The following is an 18,732-nucleotide window of genomic DNA, read 5'->3' on the forward strand; positions in this document are numbered from 1 at the left end:
TCTCATATTCTCATGTTTAGCACACTGTAGTATTTATTGACAAAGGTTAGTTCATAGTCCGGTTGTCAAGGGTAATGTTTGTTAGCTTCTTCTCTGCTCTCAGTTAACATGTTGAACGTTCATGATAAATGCTCTATAAATGTTGGTTGAACTATTCGTGAAATCACTGGGTTAGCTAGCCTTGTACGGAAAGTAAGATTCTGTATTTGACATATTGGCAGTTCAAGCAGAGTCTAGTCTTTCAGACCAGCAGTGACTAATGAGTGACTAAGGACTCAAGTGAAGGAAAAAAAGTAATTACTAAATTAATGGGAGAAAAACCAGGAGTTATGAGAGATCGTGATGAGCAAAACAGACACAGCCCCTGCCCGCAAAGAACTTTCTTTTTAGTTAGGAATACAGACAGTAAACAAATGAAAAAATACAGATTTGATTCAAACACTATGAACAAAACTGGAAAAGGAGCCAGTAGAGAATTCTGCTTTAACTAGGATGTTGGGGAGTTAACATTTAGGCTGACACCTGAAGGATGAAAAGAAGGTGGCCCATGCTAAGAGTAGGAGGAAAAGTTCCAAGGAGAACAGCAAATGCAAAGGCTGTGGAGCAGGAAAGTTTTTGATGTATCCGAGGTATTGAGAGAAGGCCAATGTGTCTTGCATGTAGTGAGCAAAGGGAGTGGCATAAAATGTGTAAAAGTCAGATCATACAACACCTTATTAGGCCCGGTAAGGAGTTCATATAGTGTTCATATAGAGTATAACAAGAAGCCATTGTTGTGTGGAGGGTGGATTGCAAAAGAGCAAGAGTAAAGACTATTGCAATGATCAGGGTACAAAACAGAAATTGCCTGGATCAGCGTCATGGCAATGGAACTGGGAAGTAGTATACAGATTAGAGATGCATTTTAAGGTAGAAATTTAGAGACTTAACTGTTGGATTAGATGTGGGGCAATGAGGGAAGGAGAAATCAAGAATGACTCAAGTTTCATGCAGTGGATAGGTAGTAGTATCATTCCTGAGGCAGGAAGACTGGGGGATCAAGCAGATTTGGTGGGATAGAAATCATTTTGGATGTGTTAATTGCAGCACTTCCAAGTGCAGGTGTAGTATAGCAAGTTGGACACGTGATTCTGAAGCTAGGAAGAGAGGTGAACTGGACTTAGAGATTTGAGAAATCATCAGCGCTATAGATGGAGTTCAGTGCCATGAGAAAGAATGAGGTCACTCAGAAGAATGTTAAAGAAGGGGGCCCAGAACCCAGGCCTGGAGATGACCAACATGAAGAGGCCCCGTCTAGGAGGTGAGGCCAGTGAGGGAGAAGAAACACCAGAGTGGGTTGTCAAGGGAGCCAAGAGTGAGAATGTTCAAAAAGCATCTAGTGGCCAACTATCTAATTCTGCCTAGGGGCCAAGTGTTCATTAGACACAAGAAATCATTGGAGACCAAGAACAGTTTCAATGGGATGTTGGAGATGGAAGCCTAATTTGAGTGGGTTGAAGTTTGTGATATTTTTATACTAATGAAGAAAAAAGGAAAAAACCCCAAACTTCCTCTTCAGTGGACTGGTATAAATGGCAGCTCTTTCAGCATCAGTTATCTTCCTTTTTTTCTCTCTCCAATTGAGGAAAATGTGCTCTCTTGTTTAGTCAGCTGTCAGTCAAAGTTGAAGCCCACCCACGAGGAAGCTGATTAGTCTGTCAGTCTTACTTGGGAAACACTGGCCTGATTGTCGTTATCTTTTCCCTTTCCCTCTACCAGTGAATTCCATTTTCTCAACTTCCTCTATTCCTTGCTCAAATCCCACCTCCAGACCTCTCAATATCCCCCAGAATGGGACATCTGTCTATCCTGTTTTCGCAAGCCTTTCGGCCTTGGGAAGCCTTTTATGGCATTAGGCAAATTGTTTTCCCACCCAGGCCCCATTCTTAATTTGTGCCCACCGTAGACTCCCATTTACTTTCCCCTAGAAATATCACCAACCAAGTGATAACTAGTAGCTGTGTCTCCAATAGAGCCAAATTCTAATATTATTAACATATCTGTAAGAAGGTAATGTTTAGTTCTTTCATGGCAGTGACCAGGCCTCTGTGACTATAGAGGGCTTACCACAGGGGAATGAAGAATTTGACCTAAGCTGACCTTACTTAGTAAAACTTTATTGCAAGCATATAGTTTCTAAAAGAAGGCTCTTGTTCATCAAATTAATCATTGAATTAATTGTCACAAATTTACCCTAAGGAACAAGGACTTAATGTTGCCCTCACCAGCCCCAACTAAGTGTGGCACTTGAAGGTGTTAAAGCCAAATTCCATCATTTTCCTTTGCTGGGTTATACCTCAGATTGGAATTGCTGGGTCATAGTGTAGGTGAGTATTTAATTTGGGTAAATGATATTGCCAAACATTTAACCAAAGGGGTCCTACTAATTTACACTCCCACCAGCGATGTTCCAATTGCTTTACATTCTCATCAACATTTTTAATTTAAGCCATTCGGTTATGTGTTTGGTAGTATTTCACTGTGGTTTTAATTTGCATTTTCATGACGAGTTAGAGCTTTTCATATACTTACTGACCATTTGAGAAGTGACTGCTCATGTTGTTTTGCCCAGTTTTTACTGGTTCTTTGTCTTCTTCTTCACTGGTTTGTAGGCATTCATAATTCCAGGCATGAGACACTTGTCAGATATATGTATTATGAATGTTTTCTCCTGTCTATAGTTTGCTTTTTCACTCTCAATGTCTTTTTTTTTTTTTTTTTTTTGGGCTGTGTTGGGTCTTCGTTTCTGTGCGAGGGCTTTCTCTAGTTGTGGCAAGCGGGGGCCACTCTTCATCGCGGTGCGCAGGCCTCTCACTATCGCGGCCTCTCTTGTGGAGCACAGGCTCCAGACGTGCAGGCTCAGTAATTGTGGCTCACGGGCCTAGCTGCTCCGCGGCATGTGGGATCTTCCCAGACCAGGGCTTGAACCCGTGTCCCTTGCATTAGCAGGCAGATTCTCAACCACTGCGCCACCAGGGAAGCCCTCAATGTCTTTTGATGAAGAGTGGTTCTTGATTTTAAGTTCCATTTATCAATCTTTTTCTTTATGGTCCCTGCTTTTTGTGTCTTGTTTAAAAAAATCTTTGCCCACTTCCCACTGCATTTTTATTTACCTCTGCTGTTTATATGCCTCTTCCCCACAACTGTGAGATCCTTGAGGGTAGAGGCTGCTGTATCTTATTCTGCTCTGTAGACTCAGAATCTAGCATAGAGCTTAGAACATGGTAGGAATTCAGGAATCACTTGATTAATGAATTAATTCATGCACTGGATGGAGTAACACACATCATCTCTGTGCACAGAGATTTTACTAATGATGCAAACAATACTGAGAAAACCCTTGATGCATATATATGAGAAGGAATAATTATGTTATTAATATTCTTTTAAACTGTATGTGAGCTGCTTTCTATGTGTGAAATTTCTATGTATGCAGATGTATATGTTCCTGACACAAAAGCTGGTAAGCCACTATTGAAAAGTTCATTAAATAGGATCCAGTACAATGAGGTATCACCTCACACCAGTTAGAATGGGCATCATCAGAAAATCTACAAACAACAAATGCTGGAGAGGGTGTGGAGAAAAGGGAACCCTCTTGCACTGTTGGTGGGAATGTAAATTGATACAGCCACTATAGAGAACAGTATGGAGGTTCCTTAAAAAACTAAATATAGAATTACCATATGACCCACTACTGGGCATATACCCAGAGAAAACTGTAATTCAAAAAGACACATGCACCCCAATGTTCATTGCAGCACTATTTACAATAGCCAGGTCATGGAAGCAGCCTAAATGCTCATCGACAGATGAATGGATAAAGAAGTTGTGGTACATATATACAATGGAATATTACTCAGTCACAAAAAGGAACGAAATTGGGTCATTTGTAGAGACGTGGATGGATCTGGAGACTGTCATACAGAGTGAAGTAAGTCAGAAAGAGAAAAACAAATATCGTATATTAACGCATATATGTGGAACCTAGAAAAATGGTACAGATGAACTGGTTTGCAGGGCAGAAATTGAGACACAGATGTAGAGAACAAACATGGACACCAAGGGGGGAAAGCGGCGGGGGCGGGTGGTGGTGGTGGTGGTATGAATTGGGCAATTGGGATTGACATGTATACACTGATGTGTATAAAATGGGTGACTAATAAGAACCTGCTGTATAAAAAATAAAATGAAATTCAAAAAAAAAAATAGGATCCAGTTTTCATTTTCATCATAAAAGGGAATCATTTAGAGCCCAAATGAATTCTTGTATCTCCCCAGAGAATTGAATTTTGATAGAGGCTACTAGGCGAGGGCTCACAAGCTTTATATTAAGAAGAAACATTTATTCACCTTATAAAACACATTTACAAACTATCTCATTAGATCCTTACAACAGACCTAAAGCAAGTAAAATAAATACTAGGTTAGCTTCATCATGCAGCTAAAGAGATTATAGCCCAGAGAAATTTGACTTGCTCAGAGTAACAGTGAGTGAAGTTGAAGGAAAATGATCCTATGTCATCTAACTCTACACTCTACAGCCCCACATATTGATGCTTGAGATTTTTTTTTTCCCAACCCAGATTCCAACTATCTTTTTGGAGGCAGTACTATGGTGCTTTGGCACCTAAGAGACCTGGGTCTCAACTTCTGCTACAAATACCTATTAGCTATGTGAACTTAGGTAGTTCACTGAGCCTCGGTAATAATCTGGGCCTTGGTTTATCATTTATAAAATAATGCCTACCTCACAAGTTTATTCTGAGAATTAAATAAGATACAAGATGCCTCTCCTGGGTTAGTCCTCTCTTTTCTTCTCAGCTTAGCAAAAAGGATTTTATTTGCAGTGTCTGTTAGAACATTTCATAGTTAGGCAATTAGAATGATTTGATGACAGAATGCCAGATGACAGAATGCTCAGATTTTAGAAGGTATTTCTGTTCCCAGCTCAATGGCTTATCTTACAGCAGACACTCTCATTTCAGTATCATTAAAATGGTGGTACAGATGATGGTGGCCTAGAGCTTGAACAAAAAAGTTAGAAAGCTATTAAAGGGACCACAGCTAAGAGCAAAATAAGGAAGATGATAAGGAAAAAATGATGGCTGCCCTGCTTGGTGCTGTTTTTCCAAAGAGCCCAAACTCTGCAATGAGCGAAACAGATACGGGCTGGTAGTGTGTGAAAAAGTGCTGCTGCTTGGGAAAGAAAGGAGGATAAGGTATTTCTCATGGGTGCATCCTCTGACTCATGGCATTTTAGCTCACGAGGCCATGCTTCCTGGTTCCTTTCTTAGGGTCACATGAAAATGAGTAGATGGTGGGTCATCAGGAGAGGGCTCTTCAGGAAGAGGAAAGCTCCTTTGTTGCAGGCCTGTGGGCAGCAGTGTGCGGGCATGCATGCCCACACACACACACACACACACACACACACGCCTGAGTGACTTCCACATATAAATAGCGCCTCTCTGGCCCTCTGTAGGAGTCCTGAAAGAGAAGCCTCCCGTCCAAACCTGCAGGAGTTCCAGCTGAGGCCACAGGAGTTCAGGCCCACTCTGAACACAGAGCCCTTCTCCAGGTTCTTTCTCTCCCATCCTGATTCTTGCCACCGGATGCAGGTAAGCAGAAATGGAAGGGCCCAGTGAGGGGATGGCCAGGGAATAGTTTGGTCTAGCAGTTAAGAGCACAAACTTCCAACTCAAAGGAGATCTGGCTCAGCCACCGAGCAGCTGTGTGACTTCAGGAAATTTGTTTAACATCTCTTTGCCTCAGTCTATCAACTTCAGGCCTTTACAGATGCTTAGAATACTTTTCCCTTCCCAACTTTGCCCGTCTAATGCCTTGTTGTCAGGTTTTAGCTCGGACAACACTCCTTCCAGGAGGCTCCGCCTTGCTTCTGCAGATAGGATTAGGCAATCCTCCAGTGCTTCCATCACACCTTCAGCTGGACCGTTCTGCTCCACACTTGCTCATTGCCTGGTTAGTGTCCCCACCAGACTTTAAGTTCCTCAAGAGAAGAGTCTGTCTCTGGTTCACCAGAGTGAATAGTGCCTGGCAGATAGTGGTCACAATAAATATTTGACTGATGAAAGAATGATAAAGGTCTGGCTAGGTGATGAGTTAGGTAGAGAGACACACAGAATTTAAAGTCTCTTCCTCTATATGACTCAGCTGATCACTTAAACTGTTGCCCAGACATCTAGGTAATGATTTGTTCACCCAGCCAGGATCTCAGGTTAGAACAGGGCCCCCTTAAAGCCTGGTTGTAAGGTTTTACCTTATGATCCTGCTTGTCTCTTCAGATATCAAATTAGCCAAACTCTTTGCTAATCTCCTGGCTCACATTTGTGGAAGCATTTCTCAGAATGTTGTGATTTCTAGGGGAACAAATCAAGGGGAGGAAGTGAAACTCCAACTGAGCCACAGCCCTCTTGGATGCAGCAGCACAGCAAGTGCTTTTAGCAGATTAGTAGGACAGCCAGGATTCTCTGAATCCCACTCATCCCAAAGGCCATGCTCAACTTAGTTTTCCCTCTGCACGTTCATATCTTTTAGTCTCCCTTCTAAAACTCTTTCCTGATAAGAATAATTTCCAAAGAAGAGATTGTCGGGGTGGGGAGGTTCATGTCGGTGATCTATTGTCTAGACAGGCCTTACTCATAGGTGGAACGATTCAAAGGAGGCTGAAGGCATTCCTGAACAAAAGGTTCTTCCAGCCGGTGGTCTAGAGTGTGCCTCAATGTCCAACCACACACCAGTCCTTTCTTGGGCCCCTGACAAAATGTCAGTCATCTGAGAGGCATGTGGGTTAAAGTCGTTACTTGCTAACACCCTGGACACACACTGAGAGCTCAGGTCTCAATGGCAGGAAGGTCTGGGGAGGGAGGCTGCATCACAACCTGTTTGGGGGTGTTGTTATCATACAGATGCCCGGCCCGCTGACAGCGGAGCAGGCTTCTCACCCTGAGGACCTGTGGAGGAAGCAGCCGGTACCATACCGGCTTGGAGGACACTTCAGGAAAAGAGGTCTCTGTGGTGGGCCCCTGGGGGAGGGGGCAGGGGAAGGGACAGACCAACCCTCCTGATTCCTGGTGCCCCCTCTTCCCTCCAGGCCCCTTGTATCCTTGGAGTAAGGGCCACTCTTCCTCCATATCCTACCCCCAACTCCTCCAGCGTGTGCCCCCCTCCACAGAGACCCGAACTCCCTTTCATCAGGAATGAGTTATTTTATTCACCGTTTCAGAAACATGGCTTAGAGAGCAAATACCCTGTGGAGAGGGCACACGGTGGAGGCAACTCATCCCACTAAAATATTAGCAATTGCGTCAGAAAGTTCCCTGCTGGGAGGAGCAGCTGAGATGAGTTTGGGCTCTGAGATTAGGTAAGCAAATGTCACCAAGGGCTGAGGAGGCTGGGGAAAGGGGGTAGGGGCGGGCAGGACAAGAGCACCCCCTTTCCTGCCCCAACCAAATGGCCTGCTCAGTGCTGTGTCTAACACCAGTCTCTATATAAGCTGAAGTCTGGACAAACAAAAAAAACCTAGGCTAATCAAGTTTGTTTGTTTTTTAATTAAGTTCATAAATTGTAAAACCGTTTTTAAAAATGTATGATAAAATCGAAATTTAGGATAGTCGTTCCCAGGAAGGAGTACAGGAAGATGATAGAGAGGGCACACCTGGGGCTTCAATAGTGTTAGTGGTAAGAATCTATTTTGTAAACCAGTTGTGTTTACATAGGTGTTGTTCAATTATTCCACACAACTAGCAAGAGCAAATATATTATATACATTATGCTTAATTCTTTAACTCTGAAATATTTCATTATATATGTAGGTGTATGTATATTTGTAAAAGAGAGATTGAGGTGGCGGCTTTGATCTATACATATTTTCTGGTTATGGGCAAAGCTGTGTGTTAGGAGGGGAGCGTCAAGAGCCTTAAGCTGAGCCAGACATGTAACTGAATTGCAAAGTGGCAACAAACCACTTCTTGGGGATGTCATGGTACTGATTTTTTTCAGATCCACACTGACATGAGTCTACCCAAATATTACTAGTCCTATTCTAATTCATATTAAAAAAGAAAAAGTTCACAGATCAGTGAAAATTTAAAAGGGAGAAATGGCTATAAGTAAAGGTGTGGAGGAGGCATTTTACAACCTATCGAGACATGACATTTTAATTTGTAATCAATTTTATTGATATATAATTAAAATACAATAAAATTCACCAATTTTAAGAGTAGTTTGATGAGTTTTGTCAATATACATATAGTTGTATATTCATCAGAATCTAGGTATAGAACATTTTTATCACCTCAAAAAGTTTCCTTATGTACTTACATTAATCCCCTCTTCTATTCTCAGCCCCTGGCAACCACTGATCTGCTTCCTGTCACTAGTTCTGCCTTTTCTAGTGTTTATAATTTCATATAAACAGAATCATACAGTGAGTAGTCTTTTGTTTCTGGCTTCTTTCATTTAGCATGATGTTGAGATTCATCCATGTTGTTGCATGTATCAGTAGTTTATTGTTTTTTATTGCCTAGTAGTAGTACTCATTGTATGGATATACCACAGTTTATCTATTCACCTATTGATGAACATTTGAGTTATTTCTCACTTTTTTGTATTTCTCATTTTTAATTGATTTTTTATTGTGGTAAAATATATATAACTTAAAGCTTGTTATTTTAACCATATTAAAGTGTACAACTCAGTGGCATTAATTACATTCACAATGTTGTGTAACTATATATTACCATTACCTGTTTCCAAAACTTTTTCATTACCCCCAAACAGAAACTCTGTAAACATTAAACAATAACTCCCCATTCCCCCTTCCCCTCAGTCCCTAGTAACCTCTAATCTACTTTCTGTTTCTGTGAATTTGCCTATTCTGGACATTTCATATAAGTAGAATCATACATATTTGTCCTTTAGTGTCTGGCTTATTTCATTTAGCATAATGTTGTCGTGCTTCATTCATGTTGCAGCATGTAACAGAACTTCATTCTTTTTATGGCTGAATAATATTCCATTGCACATATATATATATATATACATATATATATATATATATATATATATGTATATATGTATGTATATATATATTTTGTTCACTCATTCATCTGTTGGTGGACACTTAGGTTGTTTCCATGTTTCTAATTTTTAGTTATTATGAATAAAGCTCCTATGGACATTCAAGTACAAGTCTTTGTGTGAACATGTGTTTTCATGTCTCTTGGATAAATATATAGAAGTGGAATTACTTGATCATTTGGTAAGTGACTGTTTAAGAAACTGCCAAGCTTATTTCCAAAGTGGCTGTACCATTTGCATTCTCATCACATATCTATGAGACTTCTAGTTGTTCCACATCCTCACCAACACTTGGTATAGTCCAACTTTTTAACTGTAACAATTCCAGTGGGTATGTAGTAGGATCTTATTTTGGTTTTAATTTGCACTCCCCTATGTTAATGATGTTGAGTGTCTTTTCGTGTTCTTAGTTGTCATCCATATAGCTTTTCTTTTGTGAGATGAAATGAAGAGTCTGTTCACATCGTTTTCCCGTTTTTAAAAACCATTGTTTGCCTTCTTTTTTTTTTTTTTTTACATTATTTTATTTATTTGGTTGCGCTGGGTCTTAGTTGCGGCAGGCGTGCTCCTTAGTCACAGCTCGCAGGTTCCTTAGTTGCAGCATGCATGTGAGATCTAGTTCCCTGACCAGGGATTGAACCTGGGCCCCCTGCACTGGGATTGTGGAGTCTTAACCGCTGCACCGCCAGTGAAGTCCCTCAGTTGTTTGTCTTCTTATGGTAGAGTCTTAAGAATTCTTTATGTATTCTAGATACAAATCCTTTGTCAGATGTATATGTGGTCACATTCACATACATATTTACAAAATATATATTGTGAATATTTACTCCCAGCCTGTGTTTTGTCTCTTCATTTCCTTAACGGTGTCTTTTGAAGAGCAAAATTTTAATTTTGAAGTAGTTTAGTTCATCACTTTTTATAGGTTGTACTTTGTATTCTATATAATAAATCTTTATCTAACCGAAAATCCCAATGATTTTCTCTGTTGTTTTCTTGTAAAATTTTTATTCGGTTTAGATCCATGGTCCATTTCAAGTTAATTATTGAATAGTGTTTGCAGTAATAGGCAAAGTATATATTTTTGTTTTGCATATGGATTGTTCCAGCATCATTTGTTGAAGAAACTCTCCTTTTCCCACTAAAATACCATCTTTTTCAAAAATCATTTGATCCTATTTGTATAGCTCTATTTCTGAATTCTCTAGTCTGTTCCAGTGGTCTGCATGTCTGTATACACCATTACTTCGCTGTCTTGATTACTGTAGCTTTGTAATGTCTTAACATCACATGATGTAAGCCCTGCAACTTTGGTCTTCTTTTCCAAATTGTTTTGAAAAATCTAGGTCTTTTGCATTTCCATGTAAATTTAGATTCAGCTTGTCAGTTTCTACGACAGAACGCTGCTAGGATTTTGACTGAGATTGCACTGATATTGAGCCTTTTGATTCATGAACATGGTATATCTCTCCATTTATTTGGGTCTTCTTTAATTTTTCTCAGTAATGTTTTATAATTTTTAGTGTACAGGTCTTGCACAGATTTTGTTAAATTTATCCATAAGTATTTTCTATTTTTATGCTATTGTAAATGATATTGTTTTTTAACTTTTATAATTTATCATTGTTTGTATATAGAAATACAATAGAATTTTTGTATATTTAATTTTTTATTCGGTAACCTTGCTAAACTCACCTATTAACTTTTTGATAGATTCCTTACAATTTTCTACACAGATAATCATGTTACTGTGAATAATGATATTCTTACTTCTTTCTTTCATACCTGTGGCTTTTTGCTGCTTTTTATTTTCTTATTGCACTGGAAAGGACCTCCTGTACAATGTTGAATGGAAGTGGTAACAGCAGACATCTTTAAAATGACGTGTTTTAAAGCAAGAGGATGACACCTTTAAAATTTTGTTTTTCTGTATCAAGTAGAAATAATCACTGGCTTTAATAGAGGTACAAGCAAATTATGATGGGATGAGGAGTGTGTGTATGTGTGTGTGTGTGCGTGTGTGTGTGCGTGTGTGCGTGTGAGTGGGAGCTGGCAGAAAATGGAGCAATTAATCCCATCCATTGGGAAATATTTATAATATGCAGAGTTTTTAAGCAAGTTCTTTGGCTCTTCTTGATCTGACCCTAGGAGGTGACAGTGCCTCTGGTCTATTTCCCCCTCCCCACCCTATGCTCCTGGGGTTTCCCCTACCCACCAGCTCCCAGTAACAGAGCTACCATGACCCTCTTTCCATTGGTTCCAGGACACTGTCCTCTCTCTGTGTGATGGCATGCTCACGGACCTGCTCCCAAATACTGGGGCTGAGCCTCGGGACTACAGCCCTGTTTGCTGCTGCAGCCAACACAGTGCTCCTCTTTCCTAACTGGGATGTGACCTACCTGTTGAGGGGCCTCATTGGCAGGCATGCCATGCTGGGCTCTGGGCTCTGGGGAGGAGGCCTCATGGTAAGTGTCTGGGGTTCCCTGGGTGTGAACTCCCAAAGTGCCCCTTAGGGGTGGAGCAGCGAGGTGGGGGTGGGGGGAGTGTTTTGATTCCTTGACAAAAAGCTTGAACTAATAAGCTGACTGTGGGGTCTATAGCAGCTCCAAGGGATAGAAGTCTCTAGGAAGACTGGTCAAATGTTGCTGAATTTTGGACTAGGCAGGCTTGGTGTGAACGTTGCCATCCATAGAGTCACATCAGGCTAGTCATCCAAAACTGGGTCTCGACAGTCTACGCCAAGCCCTCTGGGAAAGGTAGGGTAATTAAGTCCATGTGAGATGTCTAACCACTCTATTTCAACAGCCACAGGTGGCAGCTAGAGATGTAAATTACCCAGTCTCTTTTTAACACTCTTCCCTCTTCCCCCAGGTTCTCACTGCAGCTACCCTCATCTCCTTGACGGGCTGGAGATATGGCTGCTTCAGTAAGAGTGGGCCCTGCCGAAGTGTAAGCATCCGATTCCACTCTTCTAATACCTAGAATGTCCCCACATTCTATTACTTTAGAGGCAGAGTGATAAAGAGACAATTTCAGTCTTGGGCTTTGAAGTCTTGGGCTTTGAAGTCAGGTCCTGACCGTACCTCTCTAAGGGTCTAAAAACCCTAAGCTTTTGGACAAGTTTTCTGTATCTCAGATCCTTCTGTAAAATGAAAGTTAACAGGATCAAGTCCAGGGAGGAAGTGCTTAATGAACCATAAATGTCTACACACATGTGAGGAATTGTTCTTTTTTATTTTATTGATGTATAGTTTACAACGTCCTGTTAATTTCTGCTATATAGCAAAGCGATTCAGCTATACATGAACTATTCTTATTAGTTTTAGCCTATTGAACAATATGGACATGAGTTATGTACATTGTAGTCATGTGTCATTGATAGAAAATTTCCTGGCTATTTTTCTTAATTTTTCTTGGAGCTGAAAGATTCTCCAGAGAACATCTGATGACTAGATTCTAGTCTAACCTCTCCATTTTACAGGTAATGAAGCTGAGGCCCAGAATAAATTTGCACTTTATTAATTACAGCAACATCTATATATATATTTGAAAAATCTCAGTACATAAATGTATAAGATATATTGCTCATTCAGTCTCAGACACATGAATTTGTGGTCTTTTTACAGTAACTCTGCATCCTGCTTTGATATCTACAGCCCACATGTTGGGTGGGAACCCTGCTGATTCAGAATTATATGTTAAAGAATTAAATATAAACACCCACACATTTCATTCACTATCTGTTCTCAGTCATGTCTGGTTTTCCCCTAGGCAAGTGGTTCTCAGACTTGAATGTGTGCATCAGAATCCCTGCGGCGTTTGTTAAAACACAGATTGCTGGACCCCACCCCCAGAGTTTCTGACTCTGTAGGTCTGGGGTGGAGCAAGATGGGGAGGGGGGGGAAATTTACATTTCTAACAAGTTTCCAGGTGATGTGATGTTGCTGGGACAGGGACCACATTTTGAGAACCTCTGTCCTAGGCTTATGTCAGACTAATTCATCTTGAATCTTTTAACTTAGAGTCAAAACTTACTACACAGCTTTCTGCGGCCCCTCTCGAGTTCTAAACCAGTTTGACATCAGTGGGAAAATGACTCTGATTCTGTATAAAAACTGTGTATATGTATATATATATATATATATATATATATATATATATATATATATATATACACACACACACACACACACACACACACACACACACACATATATGTTTTATTTAAAATTTTAAAATATGTGTTTTGGGGGAAGGAGAAAAAAAAATCTAGTATCCTGAGAAAGAAACCAATCTGGAAGTTAGAATCCTGCCAAGGAAATAAACACATTGCTGTCTTTTGGGAAGGAAATGAGTGGTGCACAGACTAGAAAAGTACAATGACAGAACTAGAGTCATTTCAGAGTTGACTGTAATTTCTCTCTGTCTCTGCCTCCCTACCTCCCTCCCTCCCTCCTTTTCTTCCTTCTTTCCCCTCTTCCTCCCTTCCTTCCTTTCATGCTTGATCTGAGAAAGAGAGGAATCAGGGATGGCAGCTTGGAACTTTTGAAAAAATACAGCTTTCTTTTAAAAGGGTCAGAGGGGGGCTTGCGATAACCAGTCTGATCCTTTAAGCCAGAGACTGACTGCAGTCTGAGTGACAAAGTTTTTGATGCCAATCTGCTGAGAAGCTCTGAAGAGCCTGCTGAATCAGGCTGAACCTGCTGCTGGGACCAGGTGCCAGTGTCTCCCCCTTCTCCATTCCTTCTTTCCTACCCCTTCCTGGCTCTACCCAGTGACCCCTCATCAGCCAGCCCTACCTTCACTATGCTTTAAAGGAGGTGCTGTGGGTAGGATCATCCCCATGACTGGGGAAGGCCTGAGCACCAGAGAAGTTAGATTTGTCCAGATCAGCCCACAAGTCACGACCCCCTCTCAGGCTCACTGTTTCTTCTCTCCTTCTGCAGATGCTTACTGCTCTGCTGTCAAGTGGCCTGGCTTTTCTTGGAGCCTTGATTTGCTTTATCACTTCTGGAGTAGCCCTGAAAGATGGTCCTTTTTGCATGTTCGATGTTTCACCGTTCAATCAGACACAGGCTTGGAAACATGGTTACCCATTCAAAGACCTGCATAACAGGTAAATGGATGGAAACTTGGATTTGCAGTCTCTTCAGAGAAAGAAAGACACACAAATGGACTACAAACTCCTTTTAGTCATGCGTTCTAGCATCTTGCTTCTCTGATGCTCAGAAAATTGCAAATACAACAATAGTCACCCTCAAAAGTCTAGTCCTACGACCAGAGCTGAGGGAGAACCCAGGTTTCTAACAAGGTTGCTGGGATTTTCTTACTTATTCCAACCCCTGGTCTCCTTATTTTTGGGGATAGGAATTATTTGTATGACCATTCACTCTGGAACTCTGTCTGCCTGGAGCCTTCTAAAGCTGTCATTTGGCACGTGTGCTTCTTCTCCGCCCTTCTGTGCATCAGCCTCCTCCAGATTCTCCTGGTGGTCATTCATTTCATCAACAGCTTCCTGGGCCTTTTCTGCAACCTCTGTGAGAAGTAACAGGTAACGCCCTCTTTTTTTAAAATTAATTAATTAATTAATTAATTTGTTTTTGGCTGAGTTGGGTCTTCATTGCCACGCAGGCTTTCTGTAGTTGTGGCGAGTGGGGGCTACTCTTTGTTGCGGTGCGCAGGCTTCTCACTGCAGTGGCTCCTCTTGGTGTGGAGCACGGGCTGTAGGCGCACTGGCTTCAGTAGTTGTGGCACGTGGGCTCAGTAGTTGTGGCTCGCAGGCTCTAGAGCACAGGCTCAGTAGTTGTGGCACATGGGCTTAGCTGTTGTGCGTCACGTGGGATCTTCCTGGACCAGGGCTCGAACCCGTGTCCCCTGCATTGGCAGGCAGATTCTTAACCACTGCGCCACCAAGGAAGTCCCGGTAATTCCCTCTTAAATATGAGTGTTTTCATCATGAGCTGCCTTGAATCTTTTCTGCAAGAGTGGGTATGAATTTTAAACAAATTTCCCTTTTAGGTAGTCATGTAGTAATAATGACAATAATAATTCCTTGCATGTTATGTTGAATGATACAATGCATTTTAAATCACATTGTAGGGACTTCCAGTGGTTAAGAATCTGCCTTCTAATGCAGGGGACAAGGGTTTGATCCCTGGTCAGGGAACTAAGATCCTACATGCCATGGGGCAACTAAGCCCGCGCTCTCTAGAACCTGTGCACCACAACTAGAGAAGCCCGCGCGCTGCAATGAAGAGCCGGCACACTGCAACAAAAAGATCCCGTGTGCCGCAACTAAGACCTGATGCAGCCAAATAAATTAATTAATTTAAAAAAATCACATTGTAAACTGCAAGATGATATATTAGTAGAAATAATTATCATTATTATTGTGTAGGAACTTATAGTCCATAAAATGTCCTCCAGCCATGATCTCATTTCAGCCTCTCAAAAGCCCCATAAAATTGGCCACATGTTACAGATGAAGTTGAGGCTCCTAGAGGATAATGGACTTGCTGCCCAAAAGCAGTCAATTAGGTTCAGGTAAAGTCAATACCTGACCCCCTACTTTCTAAATTCAAGTTCACTAGCTTAATGGACTGAATTATGTGCTCCCAAAATTCATAGGTTGAAACCCTAGCCCTCAATGTGACTTTGGAGATAGGACCTTTAAGAAGCTAATTAAGGTTAGATGGGGTCATAAGAGTGGGACACTAATCAAATAAGACTGGCATCCTTATGAGAAGAGGATGAGACAACAAGTACATGAAAAGATGCTTAATATCACTAATCATCAGGGAAATGCAAATCCAAACCATAATGAGATATCACCTTATACTTGTTAGAATGGCTATTATCAAAAAGGAAAGAAATAACAAATGTTGGTGAGGATATGGAGAAAAAGGAACCCTTGTGCCCTGTTGGTGGGAATGTAAACTGGTGCAACAAGTATGGCAAGCAGTACGGAGGTTCCTCAAAAAATTAAAAAAGAACTACCATATGATCCAGCAATTCTACTTCTAGGTATTTATTTGAAGCAAACAAAAACACTAGTTCAAAAAGATATCTGCCCCCTCATGTTCATTGTAGCATTATTTTCAATAGCCAAGACACGGAAACAACCCAAGTGTCCATCAATGGATTAATGGATAAAGAAGATATGGTACACACACACACACTCACACACACAATGGAATACTCTTCAGCCATAAGAAAAATGAAATCTTGCCATTTGTGACAACATGGATGGACCTAGAGGGTATTATGCTAAGTGAAATAAGTCAGAGAAAGCCAAATACCATATGATATCACTTACATGTGGAATTTAAAACAACAATAGCAACAAAACCAAGTTCATAGATACAGTGACAGACTAGTGGTTGCCAGAGCTGGGGCTGGGGAGTGAGAGAAATGGGTGAAGGGAGTCAAAGGTACAAACTTCCACTTATAAAATAGTTAAGTCATGGGGATATAATGTACAACAAGGTGACTATAGTTAATAGTACTGTATTGCATCCTTAAAAGTTGCTAAGAGAATAGATCTTAAAAGTCCCTTTCACAAGAAAAAAAAAATTTTTGTAACTAATGTATGGTGCCAGATGTTAATGAGACTTATTGTGGTGATCATTTTGCAATATATACAAAAATCAAATCATTATATTTTACACCTGAAATAAATCTAATGTTATATGTCAATTATACCTAAAAAAATGACATTGTATATTTCCAGCATAAAAGCATGATTAAGTTTCAGAAAGTTTAGTCACCTATATTAATAAAGGAGGAAAAAATCCTAATGATTTTCTTCATAAATGCTGAAAAGGCATTTGATAAAATTCAACATATATTCTTAATAAAACTCTTAAGAAAACGAGAAAAGACAGGTCCTTCCTTATCATAATACAACGTATCTATCTCAACTCAAAAGTCAGCATCATGCCTAATGAATACTAGAAACAATCTCATTAAAGTTGCAAATAAGATGATGACACTATTGTCACTATCATTTAATATTGTTCTTGAGGTATTAGCCCAAGCAAGTATTCAAAAGGAAATTAACAGATATAAAATAGGAAAGAAGGTAAAGTTATCATTATATTCAGACAATATGATTACACATCTAGTGCACCCAAATAAATTATATTACAAACAATAAGAGAATTTCATACAATGTCTGGGTACAAAATAAATATACAGAATCAAAAATCTTCATGTATACAAACAGCAAGCAGTTAACAGGTATGGAGATGGGGAACTCCCGTTTACATTAGAAACAAAAGAGGAAAAAAAAAAACCTAGTTACCAACAAAACAAGAATGTGAAATACTTATTGAAGAAAACTAAAATATTACTAAAGGATACAAAATAAACTTGAACAAATATAAAGGCATGCCATGAACTTGGATAGGAAGACTTAACATCATAAAATATAAAGGCCCTTAAACTAATCTATAAATTTAACATGATGAATAAAATCACCGAGATTTGGTGGAAGAGGATATGGAATAAGCTGGTTTTAAAGTTCACATGAATAATGAACAAACTTGGACAGCCAGGAAACTTCTGAAGAAGGCAGTGAGGTGGGACTAACTCTACTAGATAGTAAAAGCTAATATAAACCTACAATAGTTCAAACAGTGTAGTACATTAAATGGACAAATTTATGCATCAGACTAGGGAGCCCAGAGATAGAACTAAATATTTGTGAGAATTTAGTATATGCTAAAGAGATGTGGGGAAAAAGAAAATGGATGATATACCAGATCTGTCTCTCCATGGGAGCCCAGAGGAAAAGGCCATGTGAAGACACAGCCAGAAGGTAGCCATCTGCAAGCCAAGGAGAGAGGCCTCAGTAGAAACCAACCTTGTTGGCACCTCGATCGTGGATTTCCAGCCTCCAGAAAATAAATTTCCATTGTTTAAGTCACCCGGTCTGTGGTATTTTGTTATGGCAGCCTGAGCTGACTAATCCACCAGTGTTCAGTGCAGTTCAATAAGTGGTATATACTGAGTGTCCACTGTGTGCTCGGCACTGCCATGCATGCTGTGAATTCAAAAATGACTGAGACATGGTCCTTGCCCTTGGGCCCTGCCCTGTCCTTGAAGAGCTCATGGTCATATTAGGGAAACTCATCTACTAATAATTTGAATGTCATATGGTAGGGACCATGTTAGAGGTCAACCCAGGATGTAATGAGAGCTTGAAGGAACCAGGAACCTCTAAGGAGAGGATCTGTGAGAGATGAAGGAAGGCATCAGTCATGTCTGAACTGATTCTTGAAATGGTTACCCCAGCAAAGAGGGAAGGAAGCATTTTCCCAGCAGAGGAAATAGAAGCTCAAAAGGGGAGACACAGGATGGTGTGGGTGGAGAACTGTGATGCCACAGCTCCTTCAGTGTGGAATGTGGAAAGCAGAGCACCTCCCTCTCTCCTGTTTTGGGATCTTTGTTCAGGATGCATGTTGGGGGAATTTCTTCCTAGTTTTTGAAGCTGGCAGGATAATACAGCTTTCTAAAACAGGACCAGGACTGGTGCTCATAAGCAGGAAAGGCATCCTAAGTCTGCTCCTTCCTGACTTTTGCCCTGGAGCAGGAGTG

General features: G+C 40.6%; 1 protein-coding gene across 5 annotated transcripts; it reads left to right on the forward strand.

The window, feature by feature from the left end:
* The first annotated feature begins 5,438 nt into the window (after positions 1-5,438).
* Positions 5,439-18,005, forward strand: TM4SF19 (transmembrane 4 L six family member 19). 5 transcript variants are annotated; one of them, XM_068546520.1, is made up of 9 exons: positions 5,439-5,657; positions 6,966-7,065; positions 8,404-8,485; positions 9,212-9,319; positions 11,399-11,600; positions 12,007-12,084; positions 14,082-14,251; positions 14,503-14,686; positions 17,922-18,005. In XM_068546520.1, the coding sequence occupies exons 5-8, from the start codon at positions 11,421-11,423 to the stop codon at positions 14,681-14,683; spliced, it is 609 nt and encodes a 202-aa protein (XP_068402621.1). In that variant the 5' UTR covers positions 5,439-5,657; positions 6,966-7,065; positions 8,404-8,485; positions 9,212-9,319; positions 11,399-11,420; the 3' UTR covers positions 14,684-14,686; positions 17,922-18,005. The 5 variants fall into 5 exon arrangements, with proteins under 5 accessions (XP_068402621.1, XP_068402618.1, XP_068402622.1 ...); XM_068546517.1 differs by having other exon boundaries at positions 17,917-17,958; XM_068546521.1 differs by lacking the exon at positions 6,966-7,065 and having other exon boundaries at positions 17,917-17,958.
* Positions 18,006-18,732: the final 727 nt, after the last annotated feature.

This window comes from Eschrichtius robustus, chromosome 6 (assembly GCF_028021215.1).
Source record: "Eschrichtius robustus isolate mEscRob2 chromosome 6, mEscRob2.pri, whole genome shotgun sequence".
Lineage (NCBI taxonomy): Eukaryota > Metazoa > Chordata > Mammalia > Artiodactyla > Eschrichtiidae > Eschrichtius > Eschrichtius robustus.

Excerpts from the sequence above, each read along its gene's own strand:
- TM4SF19 (XM_068546520.1), top strand. The coding sequence starts at position 11,421 with ATGGCATGCTCACGGACCTGCTCCCAAATACTGGGGCTGAGCCTCGGG. Across the intron at positions 11,601-12,006 it reads TCTGGGGAGGAGGCCTCATG|GTTCTCACTGCAGCTACCCT; the intron begins GTAAGTGTCTGG and ends CTCTTCCCCCAG. Across the intron at positions 12,085-14,081 it reads AGAGTGGGCCCTGCCGAAGT|ATGCTTACTGCTCTGCTGTC; the intron begins GTAAGCATCCGA and ends CTCCTTCTGCAG.